This window comes from Rhea americana, unplaced genomic scaffold, assembly GCF_003343005.1.
Source record: "Rhea americana isolate MKP2758 unplaced genomic scaffold, rheAme1 scaffold_394, whole genome shotgun sequence".
NCBI classification, from domain to species: domain Eukaryota; kingdom Metazoa; phylum Chordata; class Aves; order Rheiformes; family Rheidae; genus Rhea; species Rhea americana.
Genome location: NW_028186528.1, coordinates 30,713 through 49,858, shown reverse-complemented (window position 1 = coordinate 49,858; position 19,146 = coordinate 30,713). Strand labels below are relative to the sequence as shown.

General features: G+C 39.9%; 1 protein-coding gene across 3 annotated transcripts in view; it reads left to right on the top strand.

Annotated features, from left to right (window-relative positions):
* Window positions 1–19,146, top strand: part of XPO6 (exportin 6) — a 59,878-nt gene that overhangs the window by 28,452 nt on the left and 12,280 nt on the right. For 2 of the 3 annotated variants that reach the window (XM_085313740.1, XM_085313742.1), the window contains exons 7-14: window positions 4,701–5,154; window positions 8,671–8,797; window positions 9,576–9,685; window positions 12,528–12,636; window positions 13,443–13,535; window positions 15,111–15,180; window positions 17,025–17,184; window positions 17,889–17,981. In XM_085313740.1, the coding sequence (XP_085169866.1) occupies window positions 4,701–5,154; window positions 8,671–8,797; window positions 9,576–9,685; window positions 12,528–12,636; window positions 13,443–13,535; window positions 15,111–15,180; window positions 17,025–17,184; window positions 17,889–17,981 (1,216 nt within the window). The remainder of the gene's footprint in view (window positions 1–4,700; window positions 5,155–8,670; window positions 8,798–9,575; window positions 9,686–12,527; window positions 12,637–13,442; window positions 13,536–15,110; window positions 15,181–17,024; window positions 17,185–17,888; window positions 17,982–19,146) is intronic. The other variant, XM_085313741.1, reaches the window with a different exon arrangement.

Sequence of the window (19,146 nt, the reverse complement as noted above, 5' to 3'; positions counted from 1 at the left end):
CTTTTGGATCTGATACATGTTTCTCCAGGGCTATACTGATACAGAGTTGTGGTCAGAGTGTACTGTGTTCTGTGAATTAACAAAACTCTGACAGGTACCTTCAACTCACTTGTCTTTGGGAGCTTAAGTTAATCAAAAGTCTCAAATCTCCTCCCTGTGGCCAAATTGCACTAATCAGTTGTCTGTGTTAAGCTTTGGTCTTTTGATGTGGTGTAAAATTTTCACATTTAAATAAAAATTGGACAAGAATTTCAAGTGCTTCTGTCCTAGAAGGGCATAAGACACTTCTACATTTATATATAAAATAAAAAACTTAAACTTGGTTCATTTTTAAGGGGAAAATTCTGCTGCAGTAAGAAAATTTAAAAAAAGAAAGAAAAGAAAACCTCAGTCTAGAGCATTGCTTTGCATGAGTGAACTGCTTGGGGATGTCTGGAGTGCTAACTTCATCTACCCTGCCAGCAAGTGCTTCAGCATACTGTGATATGACATTAAAAAAGATAGTCTTCCAAGGCAAAAAGCTGATTAATGCTAGTTTCAACACTGCTGGTAGCAAGTGACTCGGTGGTCAATAATGCTGTATTTGTACAAAACAGCTTGAATTGCTCAGTAAGCCAAATGCACTCTAGCAGAGTGTTACTTAATGCAGTCGGATTCAAGGTCATCCTTACAGAATGGGCTACTGCGTCTTGGACTGCAGTTTCAAGAATCTTCATTCAGAGAGAGTTTTGAAGAGAGTAACTTGAACTGATATAATCCACAAATTCCCTCTTTTGTTGTCTGAATTTCTAATAGAAAAATTCAGTGGAACAAAATCTGGGATCATTCTCAGTGGAAGCCCATTTGAAACGTTTGTTCAGTTCCTCAGTGGATCACTGGATGTTACTTACGTTGAGGCTGTTTCTCCTCGTGTGTGCATTCAACTGATGATGAGTTTAGATAATATTTCTCAAAGTAAATGTGTGCTGAATTTACTACGGGCTCAAAAATTTTGGTCTTCCCCATCTCCCTCTTTTAAACAACAACACAAGAAAGACTTCTCATGTAGCATATTTTCAGGATAATTTCTAGTAATTCAGGCTGCACCGATGGTTCCTTTAGAAATTCCAGGCTGAATTTCATCCGTTCCTGCCTATGTACGTTTTTTTTATTTGAAACTTTTTTCCACTATTTGTGTTGTCCAAACTACTCTCTCTTTATTTAAACTAACTGGTTGCACTTCAGCTTCTTAAAAATCAAAATAGAGAGGCAGTGAGTGCTTCACACTTCTGTCTGTTGATTGCTCACTTTCCGTATTTTGTGACAGACTTTTTTTCCTTTTTTTTTTTTTATATTAACTAAATGGTCTCTATGTCACTATTTGATGGGCATTAAGCTTCACAGAATGGAATAAGAGTGTGAATAGGATTGCTAACATTTAGAACCAAGAACAGCTTTTAAACTCCCTAGACTGGATTTTAGAGACAGACAAACCAGCAGTTGTGCGACTGTAGCAGTTTTGGGGGCATTTTTCCAGACTTTGTTTATAGATGGGAATGAATGCATTTTTGGAAGGTGACCCTTATGGGAAACATGGGTTCAGTGATCTTCTGCCATGAAATTCTGCACAGTGTATGTTAATTGTTTAAGTTTAATTAAATTGTTTAATTTATGTTAATTGTTTAATGTTTGTCCTTCAGATGAAATTAATAGTGTTCCAAAAGGCAAAATAAACCTCTGAGTCCCTATAAATCCTTAATGTCTTCTGTTAGAACCAAAATCTCTTTAGGAACTTCGTAAATCTATATGATGCTTCCTTATTTATTTATTTTTGCACAGGGAAACAAAGTGAAGTCGTTGCTTGCAACTCTTGTATAGTTTTTAAATAGCATTTGTGTAGTGGTTATCACATCTGCTTTACAAGCTGAAGGTCCTGGTTTCAAGCCCCAGTGGAACCAGCACCAGGAAATCTTTGGGAGATTGAACTAGATGATCTTCAGAAGTCCCTTCCAGCCTTACTGATTCTATGATTCTGTGACTGTGCTAAACTTGTTTCTTTTTTAAACCAGTCAAGCAAAGGAACTCTGATGTCCTGTACTGGGAAACACTGATGTTACTGGATCAGTACAGAATTAATTTGCTACTAATCTCTCAGCCTCAAAATGTTTTCTCTGCATAGTTTATCTCTTTACTTGATGAATAACTTCCTTTGGCATATTCACTCATGTAGGGTAAACAAATGAGTAACAGCAGTTAATATTTGCTCCTTCTTACTCCTGAAATGCTAACATGATCCTTGCATCCTCCAAGAGTTTTCTCCTTGTGCATGAATGCAATTGTTCCTGTAAATTTATTACTTGTTTGCAATATAACACATAAAATTGCTTAAACTTTGAGCTTCAGTGATTTAACGGGGTGCAAAATACATATTCAAACCAACTGCTGCAAAGTGCAGGGACTTAATTTGCAATTTCTTGCTGTGGTTGATCTTAAGATAAGGATCTTACTTTGTCTAATTTTGTGGAATTTGCTGAATTGGATGTTTGAAATGCATGTCCACTTTTACAAAAGCCCAATGCAAGCAGCTCTTGAATTGCAGCATACTTATGTTTTGATGGGGACTTCCTTGATAATAAAGCTTAAAGTACAAAGTTAACTAAACCAGCTGAAGTGACACAATACATGAAAAAATTTTGGGGGTAGAGGGGACAGGAAAGAATCAACGTTAAAGTTTGGCAAGGAGTTCTGAATTTAGTGATGCAAGATGTTTATCTTGATTGAAAATGAAAGCTTAAGAGGAATCTTCATCGTTCATGCTTCTGAGTACTTTGGAAATAGCTCAGTAAATAATATTTCTTTCTCATTGCTGTTATGCTGGGCCACTTCACTTTCAATAAATTCATATTTTTTTTTTCTGGAGAACCGTAAATTCTGTAATACGGTGAATGCTTGTGGATTTTTAAAGATGAAGAAATTATTCACGCTTAGGGGAGAAAAATGGTATTGAATGGCATGGAGAAGCTGAATTGGTTTTTGACTTGTGATCTGTGGAAGCCTGTGAATTAGCACACAGTCTAGTAGATATTGTCTGTTTGGGTTTGCATAAAACTTTCACTAAGGCTTCTTATTAAAAGCTTTTGGGAAAGCAAGGCCATAATGGGATAAGGGGAGTCTCTGCATTGATGATTAATGGGCGAGAAGGTAGGAGGCAAGGAATGTGAGTGGAAGTGTTCTCTTGCAATGAGGAGGTCGTCACCAGTGGAGTAATGCTGCGGCGTGTACTAGTGAACATCTTCATAGAAGACCTGTGAAAAGGAGTCAGTAAGACAAGGAGGTTTGCTAATGGCATTAAGATAGTCAGAATAGTAAAAAGAGAGCTGACTGAAGACTTGCAGGAAGATCTTGTAACTGTCTTGACTGGGCAACTGGCAGGTGAAATGCAATACAGATAAAAGTATTAACCTGCTTTTGGCAGGGAGGAACAATATTCATCTCATGAAAGATCATGGGCTCTAAGCTGATCTTTACTATATAAGATCAACATCTTTAGCATTATGCTAGATAATTCTGTGAGAACCTAAGGTCAGTAGCAATCAAGAACAGAGCACTACCGTGGTGCTGTGTGGGATTGTTTCACCTGCATCTTGAATAGCAGATGCAGTTCTGGTCCTCCCCTATCAAAAAGGATAGAGCAGAATCAAAAGTCTCATGGAAGGGCAATGAAGACGATTAAGGGTCTTGAATGACTTCCATGTAAGGAACAAGAAAGCTAGTACTCTTCACTCTCGAAAAGAAATTGAGGGGGAGGAACTGCAATAGAGAGCTATCAATTGAGTGACATGAAAATTAATAGAAACAAATTTTTTTTGCTGTTGCTTTGTTTTATAGGAAGAAAAATGAAAGTAGCAGATGGCAGGCTCAGATAAAACAGGGTAGTTCTTTATTCAATGTATAGTTAAGCTGTGGAACTCTGTCATGGGATGTTGCACATGTTAAAAGTTTATGTGGGTTCGTTGGGAGGCTGGATAAATTTATGGAAGATAGATCTTGTCAGACAGTGGAGAATTCTTCAAAGTCTGTCTGGCTGAGGAAGCCCTTGTACGGTGAGTGGCTGTAGGCTGCGAAATACGGTATGTGCTTGTGATAGGCTTTTAGTCACCCTAAGAAAAGGTGCTGGGCTTCAGTCTGACTCAGTAGGTTCTTTCGTATAATCCACAAACTATCGTACGCAAACAAACCCAGCTTTGCCGAGTTTCATTCTCATAGGGCTGCACCAGAGAATTTTTGCAATCTGAGCTTGATGGGGGGAATGAGTATTACAGTAAGTCTAAAATACACCTGAGAAGTTGCTATCATCACCTTTTCCAAAACGCTGTGCCTGTATGTTACTGAGCCTGACTAGAAGGGCAGTACTGAGCTGACACTTAAGTATTTATTTGTTTAAAATAGCCCCTACTAGCCAGCTTGTCTGATCTGCTGTGAAATCTGAGCAAAAACTTTGGGAAAGCTTTGGAATACAAAATCGCTAGGTTGGGAAGAGGTCCCCTGTGTTGCTTTGCAAAGCTGTTAATCCTGTGTTCATCTCGGACCGGTATTTCTACACTAACTTGCTGAATGGCAGAGGCTCCAAATGGCTTTTGATGTGTAGCCAGAGCTTACAAGTGCGTTACCTGAAGGTAGTTGCTTTATTGGATAATGCAGGTGTATGTGCTTTCTCCTAGGTGACCTGTTAAGTAGCCTGTTGCAGAGTCCCAGTGCAGCCAAATTATTGAACCAGCCAATCCCTATCCTTGATACAGAGAGTGAATATATATGTTGCCTGGCACTGGAGTGCCTGGCACACCTCTTCAGCTGGATCCCTTTGTCCACTAGCATCACCCCATCACTCCTCACCACCATTTTCCACTTTGCTCGCTTCGGCTGTGACACTCGAGTTAGGAAGATGTCTTCTGTCAATGGCAGCAGCCAGAACTCAGTATTGGGACAGGAGCGTGGCCGACTTGGCGTCTTGGCTATGTCTTGCATCAATGAACTGATGTCTAAGAACTGCGTGCCTATGGAGTTTGAAGAGTATTTGCTACGGATGTTCCAGCAGACTTTCTACCTCCTGCAGAAGATTACCAAGGAGAATAATGCCCATACGGTGAAGAGCCGGCTAGAGGATCTGGATGAAAGGTAAGAGAAACCAAACAGCTAAGTAGCTGTGCTAGGGCCTCTTGCTTTCTAAAGGACTGTCTTTATTAATTTGTGGTCATGCATGGTGTGTCTAATCACCTTTCTTTCAGAGTTCTCTGCTGGTGGAGCCAGGCAGAAAGGTAGGTGCACGAAGGTAAGGTACTGACAAGGGGCTGAGCTTGCTAAGTGACCATGGTGGTACAGGTTTGTATTCTTTCCTGTCCTCTTCCTCCCCTTCCCCCCGTTCGTCACTGTTTGACTGCAGGTCTGAGGTGGCACAAGAGCTGAACCTGCCCTTCATTCATTTGTAACAGAGCAGCAGAAGAGGCACGGTGAGGTAAAAGAATTGCAGTATTCCCTTTTCTGGTTGGTATCTGCCTTCTCTGTCTTAAACTCAGATTTACAAAGAGTGGGTAGATATTCTGCGAGTCATGACTTGAAAGAGAGTAGAAGTGATTTCATACTCTTCATAGAGATGTGACGATTCTTGATTGCTTTTTTTTATTTCTACTGTTTTTTTTCTTTTTTAACAACACTGGAAGATAGGTTGAGGAGCTCCATTCACAGCGGTGGTGAATGACTCCGCCTCAGCAGTGCTTTTGTATGCTTTTTGAATGGAGGTAGCAGGGGGATTAGCAGCGTCTCAGGAGGCTGCATATTCCTTTCCATCTTGCAGAAAGTTACTGCCGTGTTTGTTGCCTGAAACAGTTTGATTCTTTAATATCAGATATTCCTACTGGTAGAAGTAAAAGCGAGACTTGTCTTGCCGTTGAGTGGTTCAGTCCATGTGTTGACAGGGTGGTGAAAGAGGTGATGACTTGATACTGCCTTTCATCGCAGGCCTGCTGGCAAGCGTTTGCTTTGGGAAGGCAGGCAGACTGGTGCTCATGTTGGCAAACGTATTATAACTGTGTGAATGTGCCCAGCATCTTGTTATGGATGTATGGTGATGGAAAAGTGTGAGACTGCTGTATAAAATACTTGTTCCCAGATGCAGCAGCAAGGATTTTGAGGTTCTCTTTTTCACTTTGATAGCTATCCGGGAGTGAAACCCAGGAACAAACTGTGGGTCCGTTTGTGGAGATGACTTGCATGTTTGTTCTTATTCTTTACAACTCCCTTTTTTGTGTCTTTAGATACAGTTGTATCTTTGGGATAATAAATCTAGATTAATTTCAACTTCTGTTTAACAGTGAGTTCTACTTGCTCCTCCTTTTTGACTAACGCACTCTGACTTCAGTATTGCTCAGCTTCCTAAAACAAGGCGGGACCTGGTACAGTTGTAATCTGTGGACTTTGCATATGGGACATGCACATAGAGTCTCTACCCAGTGATAAAATTCTGAATTTCGGAACGCTGTCGTGGAAATCTGGAAGTCCCTGTATGATTCTGTTTCTCTCGTTTCTTCTGTGGAAAATGTCAGTAAGCGGCCTTCGTTGACAAGACCGTGGAAGATCTGTAGCTCTGCTACAGACATCATATTACTGTGTCATTATGTTCTGCTGCTTATGGATATTATCTGCAGAGATTGATGCATGTAATTGAGATCCCTTTATATTCATTACTGCAGTCTGAAATACAAATGTAACTGAGATGCTCTGGAGACTCTTTGTAAAACTTTAACTGACTTCTGCAGGAGTGGAGCTTTCTCTGAGCTGACTCTGTCCTCAGCACAGAACTGGCTTTGACTTAAAGATGGGAAGATTTTTTTTTTCCCCTTCTTCACTTAGTGGTATAGATACACTTTTGCTTCTAAAACTAAAGAATTTGCAGCATGAAATTCTTTCTCACTTGGACTAACAAAGTCCTCATCAAAACTGGCACTGTTGAAACCACCTTGCTTCAGTATATTGCTGTCTTTGGAGCTAGTCTGCCCTAAGTCTGTTCTTTCCCCTTTCTTGTGGTGGCTAATCTTTTGTTTTATTTTAAAGTCAACGTGACTTTATATGGATTGTACTGGCAGACTAGTGCAGAAGAAGATTAAACTTGAACTGTCTTTCACCTTCCTGTTCGTGCTAGCTTTAACTTGATGATTCCAAAATATTTTATGGAATAGGAAATGTCTAGTAAGGTTACAAGCAATAGCTCAGAAATTGCAGCTTAGGCGGTGGGACTCGTGGAACAGGGTGCCAAATAGTTTGTGGTCTCTGATCAACACTTAAAAAAAAAAAAAAGTGTTTTGGTCTGGATACTTAGTTTTTGCTAAAAGCTTTTAAATACTTTACTGACCAAATGCTTCAAAATCAATGAAGATGGTCCCGTTATAGTGATGGTAAGTCTTGCCAAACGGACAGTGCAGAGTCAATGCAAATCTAACCTTCTTTTGCATGTTCCAAATATTGTATGATTTTGTGGGCTCACAGTAACTGGCAGTGGTGCACCATTTTGTTAGCTGGTAACGCTTCCAATCTTGAGTGAGTTCTGAGTTAAAAGGAGCAGTTTTTCCCCTCAAAACAGAGTGTACAGAAATAGAGCAGGGCAGTATAATAGAACTGGCCTGTTCAAGCATGTCTGCGACCTGGTTGCTAACCCTAGTTTCCTGTTTTTTTTAAAGAAAAACGTGAAATATTCTTTAGAACTCTTAATGTATGGGAAAGACTTTCCTGTGTGCAGCCTTGTAACTGGGTCACTGAAGCTCTTGGTATTTATATAGCATCATAATGCTCTGCTCATGTATGTGGAATGATGGAATACTTAATTATTTTCTGTATAGATAGAAGCAGAGGTGGTTTCTAACCCTGACAAAGTTCGTATTCTGCAGTGCATGTTCTTGTTGCACAGTAACAGCTCACCCACAGTGGCCTTTAAATTTCCTTCTAATAGTGAACCCATGTGAGACTTCTGAAAATTTTGGCAGCAGGTTCCCTTTTGGATCTTCACTTTGTGCAGTCCCAAGCGTTGAATGCGCCTGAGTTTTGGCAAATGACATTATTATTTATTTATTTATTACTGTCTAATTCAGTCGCAAAATACTAGGCTCAATATGGAAGTTTATGGATGATGGTTGATCTGCAGTGCATAAGAAACAGACCTTTCCAGCCCTAAACTACATGGCTGTCCAACCACCTGTTGTGAATTTTTTAACGCTTGTGTTGCTAACTCTTGCATTAACTTCTTGCTTTCAGCTGAATCTCCTCAGTGGTGCAGTTATTTAACTAACCCAGTATGCACACTAGTAAGATGAGCCTTACAATTAAATACTTATTTCTCTAGGGTGGGGGGCTGTACTTACTTGCAGGCCTGATGAAACTCAATTATATTTATCTGAATATTAAAGTTGCTTTTGACTAGACTGTTTTTTCTGCTGTTTCAGGTATTAATGGAATGAAGGGTTGCCCATCCTGTAGGTAATTGTTGCAGGGCTTTATATTTTAATTGTCCTACTGGCTATTAATTGTAACTTTCTTTTTAATGAAAGGGTTTTGAATGAATTTATTGCTATTTCAATGAAATTGCATCCCCTTGTAGAGTCCTTCATGTTTTCTCAATTATGTTTTCTTTTCTTTCCTGTGTAGCTACATTGAGAAGTTTACAGACTTTCTCCGTCTCTTTGTGAGTGTTCACCTACGAAGAATTGAATCCTACTCCCAGTTCCCTGTGGTTGAATTTCTGGCGCTGCTGTTCAAATACACTTTTCATCAGGTACACCACTGCAACATTGTTTTTCTTGGTCCTGTAGCCTCTTTTTCCTACTCTGTCCTATACAGTACAAGTAGCTTATTTTCCCCAGTGCATTTGATAGCTAAAGCCAACCCAGAAAAAAGTAATTAACGTGTTTTACCCAAACTTGTGCTGGGGACTCTTAAATGACATGATGTGCTGAGTCTTTCTCTTGGATTTAGTTGGAAAAAAGTAGTCAGATGTAGTTACCTTGCCTGAGTAACTTTTCTGGTGTTTAACTTTGGTTCTGCTTATATTTTTCTGCTAGTCTTTAGAAAAATCTGTCACTTGTTTTATATTTGGGGGTGCTTTTCTTCCTCCTGCAACTACTGCTTTTACTGTTTCTGAGACTTTCATTGTGCTTGTTCTTAACTATTTTCAAAAAGTTAAACCCTGTGACATCAAATAACAGTTACCCTGCTGTAGAATCTGTCACAGTGCATTTCAACATGTGAATAATGACAAGGAAACAGCTTTATGAAGTGCTAGAAGCTGATGGAGCAAGCCATAAAGCTGGTTAACCACCCTTGCAATTTCTGGGTTCCTACACTGGTGCTGAAGCTCTTGCTCTTCTTTGAGAGTTGAGACTTGAAAATCTCCCCAGCGATCTTGTGGACATTTTTCAGTGGAACGAGAATCCAGTGCTTAATGGAAGTTCTTTCCATTGCTTGAAGTGCATATGAACTCGTATTTTCACTATGATTAAAAAACAATCTTGCCATAGTTCGTGATACTCATAGTGAATTTTGGTGTATTTCAGCCTACCCACGAAGGCTACTTTTCCTGCTTAGACATCTGGACGCTCTTCTTGGATTATCTGACTAGCAAAATTAAAAGTCGTCTGGCAGACAAAGAAGCAGTACTCAACAGGTGAGAGCCAGGAAACTGTCAAGATGTGATGGTGTAACGAGATTTTTCTGGTCCCTGTGGAAGAACTATGAAGAACAAGCCATTGTTCATGCCAGCTTCGAACATACTCGAGTTGCATGAGACACCAGTTACTTTTCTTTTGTTAAAATCCCTGAACTCCTTTTGAATGAGTCTGTGTGATAGTAATGGAAACTTCAAAGTTTAGATTTTTTTCTGTGTTAAAACTGAGCAGATTAAGGCAAAAAAGTGTTACTTAAATATTTTGTGAATATTTTGTAAATACATGTGAATCTAGCAAGGAAGAGGAGAAAGCTTTGGAGTCTAAAGTAGAAGTGGATATATTTAAGCAAATAGACCAGGAGAATTGGAGGATAATTAATTGAGAAATCCTGATGGCACTAAGTTTGGATGTTAAGTTCTGCTGACTTACCTCTGTGACTAATGATGTGTTGTGTACTAATTACAGCTCTGGTTGGCAGCTCTTCCTTTGTTGCCTCTTAAAATAGGTGACTCGTTTTATTAGAAGTCCCTTTGCTGCCATTTTAAAAAGACTAGTGAATTTACTGATATCTTGTTCAAGTTTGGCAGGCTTAAAATTTGTAAACAGGACATGTGCCCTGTTCTGTTTCACTAACTGTTTATTTCCCCCTGAGTATGTTAAACATAAGTAAGCGGTTAGTTACTGAAAGACAGCCTGGCATCATAATCACAAAGAACAAATGTGGAACTAGCTTACCCCAGACGGTTCTCTTCCTTTCAGCATGGGAACTGTGGGTTTTTTAATTTCTCAAATAGCATGTATTTGCGTTTGAGTTAGGCTGTAATCTGTTCCCAACTAGCCAGTGTGTCTGCCTAATACTGGTGAAGGCTGCCTTGGTACTCTGCTCCCTGTCTTCGTCTGGCAAACACAGGCATGCGATTTGTTATCTTCATATTGATCCTTTTGTGATGGAGAAAAGCTCAAAGGAAACAATAACTGTTTCTCTTACAGATATATTAGATTGTAAGAAATGACATATAAGTGATTGAAACTCATACTGCTGTTTTGTCAGAAGTACCTGTCCTTAGTGGCAACTTCTATAGCTTCAACTTCCTTCATGCTTTAAGGCATGCAAACACTTCAATTTGATAACATGGGTGTGGTTACCCAACAGGAACACCAGATGAAACTTCCTGTTCTGTGGTTTAGAAGCTTTGCGTTTTGTGCATATTACAGTTATACTATTGGATAAATTGCCAAATCCAAAGTTACATCATCTTATTACAGCAAAGACAGTAACTCAGCCTCCTTGCATTGAAAGCTTCCAGCTGCTTAGTTAGTGACACAGCTGACTAGTCTGACATTTGGATTACATCATGCTCAGAATCTTGATGTCAATAGGTATTAATGCCTAGTTTTCCAACTTGATCTTATTTAAAAAATGACATAACTCACCCTTGACGCAGACCAGGTCTTTCAAGAAAAGAAGTTTGAAAATGGGAAGGGGGAGTGGACAAAAAGAACAAACAAAAAAGCCCAGTAGATTCTCAAACTTTGGCATTGCGTTAGCAAGAGTAGGCTCCATGCTCAGATGGTTCTGCACTGATTTTGCAATTTGACATTATTCTTGAGTGATCAAGACAAAGAAGGATCCTCTGTGCTCTATATCTGCTGCATAGTTCCTGGAAGGTCAAAGGACATTTTTCAGTGACATGACTTTAGCATTATAGTACAAGTGGGAAAAGGAATGGCTTTTACTTTAATAGAGGGCAAGAGCCTAGTATGAGCTGCAGAAATACCTGCAATTGTGTTACAGACATTGATGTAGACATTCTTGAAGCTACATTGAACAGCAAGAGGTCTGAAAAAAGGGACCTCTTATTTATAGACCTGATCTCTGAAAACTTAAACCCTGTGTAAGATCACTGGGTAAGAAATAACCCACAAATGGCCCTTGTTTCACCTTAACCATCTGGCCAGTCCTCTGCTCTTAACTTTTAACCTCTGTTGAAGAGCTGAGAAATGTGATTAGTGCCACTGATCCTTTATCGTATCGATTGCTCCTTGCTTTGACTAAGGATTAATTGCAAAACTGTGGCTGAATGAGATGGTGCTGAAGATACTGAATTTATTGGCCAGCTGCCTTGGGGAAAGAGGATAGCAGAACAAATTGCCTCGGGGAGGCCTCCTTTTGCAGAAAGTAGCAGTAACTTTGCTCTGCTTCATCAGTTCCTTGGTGCCCACTCAAAAGCCAAGCACAGGCTGAGGCTGCTGAGGAGCAGGTGAAGCAGGAGGAGCTGCTGCAGCCTCCTGTTACGGCCGCCTCTTCCTCCATTCTGGTGGCAGGTTGAGCAGACTTGAGAGGTGCTGTCATGTGCTGGGAACCAAATGGAGTTACCCAGAGATAAGGCCAGCACAGCTTTCAGAATACCAAAACATGTTCCTGGTGTTTGCAAGCAGGACATGGGTAATTTTTGTGCATCAGAAAAAGCTCACACTGTTCACATGTATATGCTGCTATTCCTGTTAACTACTCCTGCTGCTTTTCCTGTTCAAAAACTTCTAGGCATCTTCTCTTGTTAAGTTCTCGATTTGGCCCTCAGAGATACGGAGATGTTGGGTGTTATCATAGGCTATTTCCTTGCAGATACACTGTAATCTGAAATGACATATTATTTTTAATCTTGATCTGTTTGCCAATTTCTCAACAAACCTGTAAAGCCATGCTGCAGGCTCTTTGCAATGTCCCACATTAAGCATCCGTCTGTTCTGCACCTCTCCTTTGCTGGAAGGGCTGAGGACAGAGCAATCTCCGCAGAAGTATTTCATTGGTCTCTTGCTCTGTTTTCTCCATGGCCACAGGTACGAAGATGCCTTGGTTCTGTTGCTGACAGAAGTGTTGAATCGAATCCAGTTCAGGTATAACCAGGCACAGTTGGAGGAGCTGGATGATGAGACACTGGATGATGATGTAAGGAGCAGAGTTGAACAAGGACAGCTGTGGGTCTGGATATGAACAGTTGTGTTGGTTAGGGCTAGGATGTCTTTCCCAAAACGTGGTCAAGTTTTTGGAGCACAAGCTAGGCAGTTGCTACTTCACTCAATTCTGTGTGGGTTTTGAGGTTTAAAGGAGAATGAGTTGTTTTTATCGTACTAAAGTCACAGTAAAAGGATATGACCTTTTGTTTCTAACCTTGTCACGGGAATAATACAGGCACTTATGTCTTGATTATCAGAGCCATTAGGTATACGTTGCCTATTGATTGGGAGTTTAAATGCTGAATACGTCTGAGAGCAAAAGCTTTAAGCTGTATTTGTCACTGGTGCTTTAATTTGAACCTTCTAATTCTCCTAAGTCAGTATTGGTAAGCATAATCTTGGTCAATATTGATGTGCTCTAGAAAAGAATAAAAGCTAAATGGAGTAGGTGACCAGAGTGGATGAGACCAGAGTTACTGAAGGACAGGTTGTTCTGTATAATGGATGCTTGTCAGCAATGCAGTAACTGTGCTTTAAGACTAAAAACTTGTGGCTTAAGCTCCAGGGGAACATAAGTGCGCAGGCCCACACCATAGATTGATAAATTATTCCCCACTAGGCATCTGTGAGCGTGCAGTAATCGGAAGAACAGTATCTCGTCAGTGTTCAGGCGCCACAGAAATCAAGCTCTCGGAAGGAACTAGCTAGACACAAGCTCAAGTTAAGACATACTAGTCTACAAAGAGCCCTCTGTTTGCCTCTGAAAGTGTAATCTTTACCTTGGTGTTTATTCCATAGCAGCAGACTGAGTGGCAGCGGTACTTGCGCCAGAGCTTGGAGGTGGTTGCAAAAGTCATGGAGCTCTTGCCAACTCATGCCTTCTCCACACTAGTAAGTAGTTACACTGGCAAAATGTAGTGAACATTGCATGAAATGAACACCAACCACTGGAGTTTGTTGCGAGACCGCACTGAGGAGAAAAAAAATAACAGGGATTTGCTTTTAGATGTGGAGGAAGAAGGTGCCTGACTTTGATTTCCCCCCCTCCCCATTTCTTGTTCTTGAATATTTTTAATAAGAAATGTACTGGTTGAGCTAAGTACCAGAAGTGTATTACTGGAAACTCTTAAGCAATGAGCAGAATAAATTTTGCTCTTTCACTGAGCATATGGATCATATGGTGAAGAGCATGTGGTTTGCCTAAAGTAAGGCTTAGCAAGGGGAGGACTATCTGTTCTTTGTTTTCTTTTCTTTTGATAGTTCTACTCCTGTAGTTACATAAAGGCATTTGACTGTTAATTAGGCACACTGCATTATAATCCTGGTAATGAGTGCTTTTGAGCCTTACGTTATTTCATTCTTGTACACTGGATAGCCCAGGAGGTGCTCAAGCAATCTTGTTTGCGATAGTCTTTAAAATGCTGTTGAATTCAACGGCTAGGCTAGCAGTGGCAAATGTCTAGAACATAATATATGGCAGCTGCCATTGCTCTGTCCCATGCTGGGCAGTGAATGGCTACAGTCCCTTCCACTGGTGGATGGGTGAGCTTTCGTAAATCCAGCCACCTGAAACGTAGTTTCTGACTTTGCCAATAGAAGTTAGGTGGAAAATATTCTTTGAGGTGAGGTATCTGCAAGGAACGACTAGCATGCCATTCTGTCTTGTATATATGGAAACACATTCAGCCACAAGGCAAGTAATGCCCTAGAAGTAACTTGGCTGCCTGAACGCTGGTTAGGAGGCTTTCTAGACTGTGTGTACAATGCCGTGTTAACGCAACCAGTTACTCAGCTACATACCACTAGGAACAGGCATGCCTGCCATCAGCCTGGAATGATGAAGTCAGGTGAATGCTCTGTGTTCCTAGACCAGGATGCATCCTGACTGTTGCTTATTCCCTTGGCTCTTTTTCCTATGGGGCTTCAGCTGCTCCTGCTACAGTTTGCAGCTTGCCAGCAGAGCGGCTGCAGTGCTTTCCTTTTAAGCTCTGTTGTCGAGGCACTGAACTCAGCTTCTGTAGTTGAATATTTTGGTAGCTGCATTTTGTGAAGCTGATGCTCGTGAGTTGGGGGGATGCGGTTCAGGTGTCCTGTCCTCCAGGCTCAGCCTGTGCCTGGTTCTGCACCCTTGCTGCACTGCACATAGTCTGACTATGCCATGCTCTCACTTACATCTGTCAGGCCACCAGGCTGTAAGGTTGATTGCTGGTATCTACGGGAAAAAGAGCGCTATCACAGAGGAATGCCTTCAGTGTGATGGTCTTCGTTGTTTTTGTGATGGCTATTGAGACTTGAGAAGCTGTGGCACACAGAATTGGCCCAGAACCTGGAAACTTCTCTTCTTCCAAATGTCTTTTTGAAGGCAATAGGGAGAAATGAAAACTGTTCTCTAACAGTGTAATTACAGTTGAGTGTGAACTCTGTCTACCAAGTCCCAAAATCATGCTCATGTCTTGTCTTCTCTAGTTTCCAGTTCTGCAGGATAACTTGGAAGTGTACCTGGGACTCCAGCAGTTTGTGGTCACATCAGGGACAGGTAATACCACCATCCATCACTGTAGTCCTCAGCTCTGTAAACAGCAGATTTTGAATGGCAAAAATGCTATATACCCCCTTTAGCATTGCTTCCTGCGTATTCTATTTAGGAAATTCTTACTCCAACGTGCATAGTGTGTAATGACAAAGAAAACAGATTTTTGTCTACTGTTGGAGTTTAATAGTGTGATTTAGTGTTGCTACATTTTTTTATCTTATTCTGACACTTGAAATGAAGAATACTTATCATAACAGGTAGGTAACATCAAATGCTACAGTAATGTGAAGTGATAATGGTTTTCTTTTATTCCTCCTACTAAAACACCATTCAGGAAGAGTTGGGCCTCTGTTTGCTTTGGGCTGAAACTTAAAGTGAAGTTGTCATAAGAGCAGCATTTTTATTTAGGCTTGAATCCAAACCAGATGTAGTAGCAGTTTCTGAAAATTTCTGACTAGCTGGCATCTCATGTATAAAGTAGTATAAAATGAAATGAGTACTCTGAACTGAACAAAAATGAAATGTGGGGGTTTTTTTGTTTTTGTTTCTTTTTTTCTATGCAAGGAGCATAGCTTGTTGCTTCTTGACAAGTGAGGAAAGTAGAAGTAGTAGTAGGATGACTGCGAAATCTGAATGAAGACAGATTATAGCTAAGGATGTTATAAGACTTCCAGTATGTTCAGTGAAAAGAATCTGTTTAATCTTAAATGTTGTTGTATATATAGCATACTGTCTGTAAGAAATTCTGTATGAAAGCAGACAATCCTTTGGGTGCTCTTGGCTCTCTTAATGTAAAGGGCAATTTTGCTTAGATAGTTCTGAAAAAAATACTTCCAATTTTAGGATTGTTTTGCATATAGGATCACGAGCAGTGTGTGCTTGATTTTTTTTTTTTTTTAATGCTATGGTCACAGTGCGTTTTAGAAGCTTTCATAGGGACTGGCTGTTCAGTCCATGCAACTGGGGATTCAGAATTGAATGACAGGGTGCTGATGCAGACGGTACATGCGTGGCAAGCTTGTTGCTGAAAATTTAAATGGTTGTAGATTAAGTATGGACAGTGAAAAGAAAAGAGGTGTTGCAGAATGTATGGGGGAGGGTTGTTGCTAGTTTTTTTGAGGAGTGAAGGATCTGGAGTGTTCAGAGATGAGATGCATTCAGCTGAATAGTTAAACAATTGCATAGTTAATAGGACTGGCAAATCCATTTATCAACATGTTTCTGGTATCTGAGAAATATGAATTTAATTTGAATTTAGAAGCAAATGTACCCTTCCTCCAAGTCTTCTGTCATTGGAGCATTTATTGCACTCTAACCAGCAGAGGGAGTCTTGGTAATGATCTTCCCTATGGATCTGGAATTGCTTTCTGAGGTCAACAGATAACCAAAAAGACTCCTGCTTTTTTAGAACTTCATTCCAAATAAAGGAAAATAAACATGCAAAAGACTGAAACATTTGGTAACATCTACTTCATCCTTCAGAGAGGAATTTCAGATGTGGCTGGCTCAGAGCAGTTGAACACGCCTTACTCGATTTGAGTATTTCTGTCACTTGGACAGTGCTGAGATTTGAACTGTGACCCACTGCAGAGCTAATTTAAGAAGAATGATTGTAATGTAATTAGAGTAAACTTTGCATTTCCTGTAGCTTTGTAATTAGTTTTCCCATCCCAAAGAGCTGCATTTATTACAGTCACAAGTTATATGTTTTTTTTTTCCCTGCCCAAATTTTTTAAAATATGAGATTTCCAAACTGCTAGGCTCTTACTCAGCAGATATTAGCACGACTGAATATATACACTTGGTTCTTTTGACTTTGTTGCTGATGAACTATAATGTCATTTCAGGTCATAGGCTGAATATCACTGCAGAGAATGATTGTCGGCGTTTGCACTGCTCCTTGAGAGACCTGAGCTCCTTGCTGCAGGCTGTCGGGCGTTTAGCAGAATACTTTATTGGAGATGTGTTTGCTGCCAGGTTCAATGATGCTCTTACAGTGGTAGAGAGGTAGGTTTAGAATGGGGTGTTTGCTGTTCCTCTGTCAGTACAGGGTACTCTTGTCACCACTGCAGTGAATGTCAAAAGCAAGGTTTGTTTCTGACTTCCCTTGTTACAGTTAAACTGAGATGCAAAAAACTCAAGGGCCACTACCTTAGCACTGATGAATGCAACACTTAAGTTTTCCAGATGACTTTCTATCTCATAACCAAAGAAATAAATTACTAATATGATAGATAAAATCAGTTATTGGAAAAGGTTGAGGTACTTGTTTTGCAGCATATATGTTTATGATGCAATGGTAAAGTTTGAGAATCTCAGAGGTGCATGTCATAAAGTAAATCTGTATTTTTTTTTTTTTTTGGTCAAAAATATTGTGAAAACTGGAAAGCAGACTTCAAGAAACTGTCCAAGAAATGTAATTAGCACTCAGTTGCAAATTACAGAGCCACCTTGGTTACATTTTTATTTCACTTCTACTTAGGAACATCGTTCTGTTCTACCACAAACAGGGAAATAGGCTCTAAATTGCTTTCAATTAGGCAACCTAAACCTTTTATGTATATTGGCTAAATATTGACATAGGCTTGCCAAGTTTATGCTACAAGAGGTGCATTCAGATAAGATGTTCTTCTGGTGGTTTTGTAGTAATTTGTAGTGTGTATATGCATGTCACAGTTCCTTTGTACTACTATTTGTGTATTCACTTACAGGTTGGTAAAAGTAACACTGTATGGGTCCCAGATCAAGCTGTACAACATCGAAACTGCAGTACCATCTGTATTAAAACCTGACCTTATTGATGTGTGAGTATGGGGTGTACACTACAAACAATAGCATCTTAGTTCAGTACCTACATGAGGTGGAGAAAGCTTTAGATCTCCTAAATTTGCATACTCTTAAGCGTTTGCTGGGGAACTGTTCTGAAAAAAAGCATCTCCAGTGATTGCTAGCTAACCAGGAAAGCATTTTCTTTTACCTGTTAAAGGTCAAGGCTGCTACTAGCATTCTGTGTTCTTGGACCACTGTCTTCTCAAAATGATAAACTCGGATTGTTTAAAGGAAAATATACTCGGAGTCAAAAATAAAAAGGCCTGTTATTTTAGCTCTAAAAGCAATCTGTTACTGTACTGTGTGCTAATGGCCATCAAAACACAGTTCTTTTGCAGTGTGATTTGATGTTAAAATAAGTGTTAAATAGGGGTCTTATAAGAAACCGATTCACTATCTGTTTGTAGTTCAAGTTTAAGGATATTTTGCTACCAAAGTCGGATCTATGACTTGTGTAAAGGAGTTTGTTTGTTTTTGTTTTTTTGTTTTTGTTTTTGTTTTGAGTCCCCTGGCTTCCGAGACAAATGTATGCCTTCAAGCTATGGATCCCATTTCTGAAACAAATTAATACCTTCAATCCAGAAGCTGACATTACATATAGAACCTTGATGCTGTTAGTAGCAGCACACTACTCTTACCAGCCCTTTAGAGACCTACGATTTGTAATGGCCATGTTGTACAAACCTATTTGCTGCCACCTGGTATTTTGTGAGCAGAATTTAAACTTACCCCTTTAAATGGGTCAAATGCTTATTCTAGTTTGTGTTGCATGTATAGCAGCTCCCTGAGAACCCACACATGGTTTCATCATGTGGTTCCCTGGACTTCTCCTAATAATCCAATATTGTTAGTACTGAGTTTTGTGGGGATGATGTTTTAATGGTCTGTTTCTTCTTTATGATTTGAAATAATTCAGGAGGCTTTTCACATGATCTGATAGAGATTTTCATTCCTTCCTTTTGGATGTGTCCAGTGTCACTGTAGAAACTTCTGATCCTTTTCTAATGCCAATCCAACAAAGATATGTTGTCTAATACTTGGGGGAGCACCTGTCTATGTTCACTGAGAATTGGCCTGACTTGTATTTTAGCACTGTGCCAGAAATAACGTATTGATCCACCAGTTGATTGTAATTTGACT